The 2,212-nt window shown below is 46.2% G+C and overlaps 1 protein-coding gene across 1 annotated transcript; it reads left to right on the forward strand.

Moving 5' to 3' along the window:
- Positions 1-782: 782 nt before the first annotated feature.
- On the forward strand, positions 783-1,829 carry LOC109150266. The gene has a single exon (XM_019298176.1). The coding sequence runs from the start codon at positions 783-785 to the stop codon at positions 1,827-1,829; it is 1,047 nt and encodes a 348-aa protein (XP_019153721.1).
- The last annotated feature ends 383 nt before the right edge of the window (positions 1,830-2,212 follow it).

Genomic DNA, 2,212 nt, shown 5'->3' on the forward strand with positions numbered 1-2,212 from the left:
GTGGTATTCTACTTTGTGATCAGTAGAATACACCTCGAGTTGTGCTTGTGTTATTGTTGTTCTTTTCTTGATATTGTCTTGGAATATTGATTCCCTTGTCCTTTGTGAGAGTGAAATAGAGTCTTTTCAAGTTGACTTCTCTTATTGACTTTTGAACTGATATATACTGTATTCCGTTTCGAAAATGATTTTGTATTAAACTATCTATATATATGCTATTGAACGCGTATTGATGGGTTACCAGCAATATTCGCTGGCCGAGCGTCGTCCCCTTTCTTTATATGCTTTTCAGGTCCTGAGTAGATGGCGAGAGCGTTAGCCGTGGATAGTTTAGATCCCCTGAACAGTATAGATAGTGTTTTGGCCTGTGTGCCACAGATGTTGAACATACTAGATGGATGGTTTTAGACTTTGCCTGTGCGTTCACGTTGGGGTGAACGTGGCATAACACTCCTTGGCTTTCCCGGTTTTATATTAGACTTCCGGTGTGTTTATGTTTTATGTTATATATTGGTTAGTTTGCCTTGCATATTTAAGCTTTAAATTGGCATGAAAATCAGGGGTGTTACAGTTGGTATCAGAGCTTAGGTCTGAGCCTAGGATGCTAGAGTCCAGACTTTTAAGAAGTTAAGTGTGGTTTTGAGACCCTAGGCGACCTTAAGTATCTAAGTGCTTAGGACTCAGGACTCTTAGGATGCGCGGTGAGCTGTGTGTTGTCTATAGTTTGCTTGCTTACTTGTTGTTTTGTTTTGTAACGGTGTTGTTGTTGTAGAAGCTTTGCTATGGCACCTCCTCGTCAACGTGCTCGCACACTGGAGACTCCAATGAATGAACAGCTAGCCCAGAATCTGCAACACCTCACGCAGACCATGCAGACCCTCAGCGAAGCGCTGTTGCACAACAATCATCCTGCTCCGCCACCACAGCCTGCCGGGCATAGAGATGTTGGACGCCTTGTATTGGGCCATAGATCACCGACGTTTGCCGGTGAGGAAGACCCTGTCGTGCTCGAGGAGTGGGTGCAAACCTTTGACAAGATCTTCTCAGTCGTTGGGTGCCTTGAAGAGCGCCGAGTGGAGCTAGCATCATTCTACTTCAGTCATGAAGCTGAATTGTGGTGGGTGCATGAGGGACCCGTTTGTCTTGAGGAGCCCGACTTCGACTGGACGGCTTTTAAGGATCGGATGCGAGAGCGGTTCTACCCGGCACATGTTCGAGCTGCTATGTATGAGGAGTTTCTGCACCTCCAACAGGGTTCTTCGTCGGTGGTTGAGTACCACAAGAGGTTTCTGGAGCTCGCTCGTTTTGCTAGGATGTTTGTCCCCACCGAGCTCGCGAAGGTTGAGAAGTTTGTAGCCGGACTCAACTACGAGGCTCGCAAGGCTTTAACCGTGAGCAAGCCGAGGACTTTGAAAGAGGCTTACTTGAGTGCTACGGACTTATATCGGGTGCAAAAGTTGCAACGCGGATCTTTTGAGCTCGCTAGAAAGAGGAACGAGAGTGGAGGATCTTTCAACTACAAGAAGCCAAGACAGGATTTCCGAGCCAAGATCGCACCATCCCCACCTCAAGGACCAACCCGGGTGGAGTCCGGAAGCCAAGCCAAGACGTTTGCATGCCGAAGGTGTGGAGGAGAGCACGTAGGAAAGGATTGCAGTGGTCATGCACTCCGTTGTTTCCATTGTGGGGAGAGTGGACACAAGGTTGCTACGTGCCCTCAGCAAGTTAATCAAAGGGCGTCGCCACCTAGTTCGGGACCCGGGGAGCATCGGGAGGGATTTCAAGCCGAGGAGCAACTGGAGCTAGACCTTCGGGTCGTGTGTTTGTGATGGGACGAAACCAGGCTGAGACGGAGGGGTTGGTTGAGGACGAGATGGCAGGTAACCCTTTTTCCTAAGCCTATCCTTATCTTGAGAGTGTATCTTTTTCCTTGTTGCTTTTTCGTGTTGCCTCGCTTCATTGTTGTGTGATATTTTTGGTTTTAAGTGAGAGTCTTTCGTCAAGTTAATTGTTTATTCTTAGATTGGGTAATGCTTGTGTTAATCCCGTAGCCTTGTTTATATGCTCTTCTAACCCAACCTTTCTAGTGAGTCATCTAAGTTTAGTTGAGTATCCTTGAATTTATTTTAGGCAAAAATCCTACAAAAATAAAAAATAAAAAATCCCTTCTTGTATAGCCTAAAAAACCGAGGAAATTTTAATTTATAACCAA

This window comes from Ipomoea nil, unplaced genomic scaffold (genome assembly GCF_001879475.1).
Source record: "Ipomoea nil cultivar Tokyo-kokei standard unplaced genomic scaffold, Asagao_1.1 scaffold2227, whole genome shotgun sequence".
In the NCBI taxonomy this organism is placed as follows: domain Eukaryota; kingdom Viridiplantae; phylum Streptophyta; class Magnoliopsida; order Solanales; family Convolvulaceae; genus Ipomoea; species Ipomoea nil.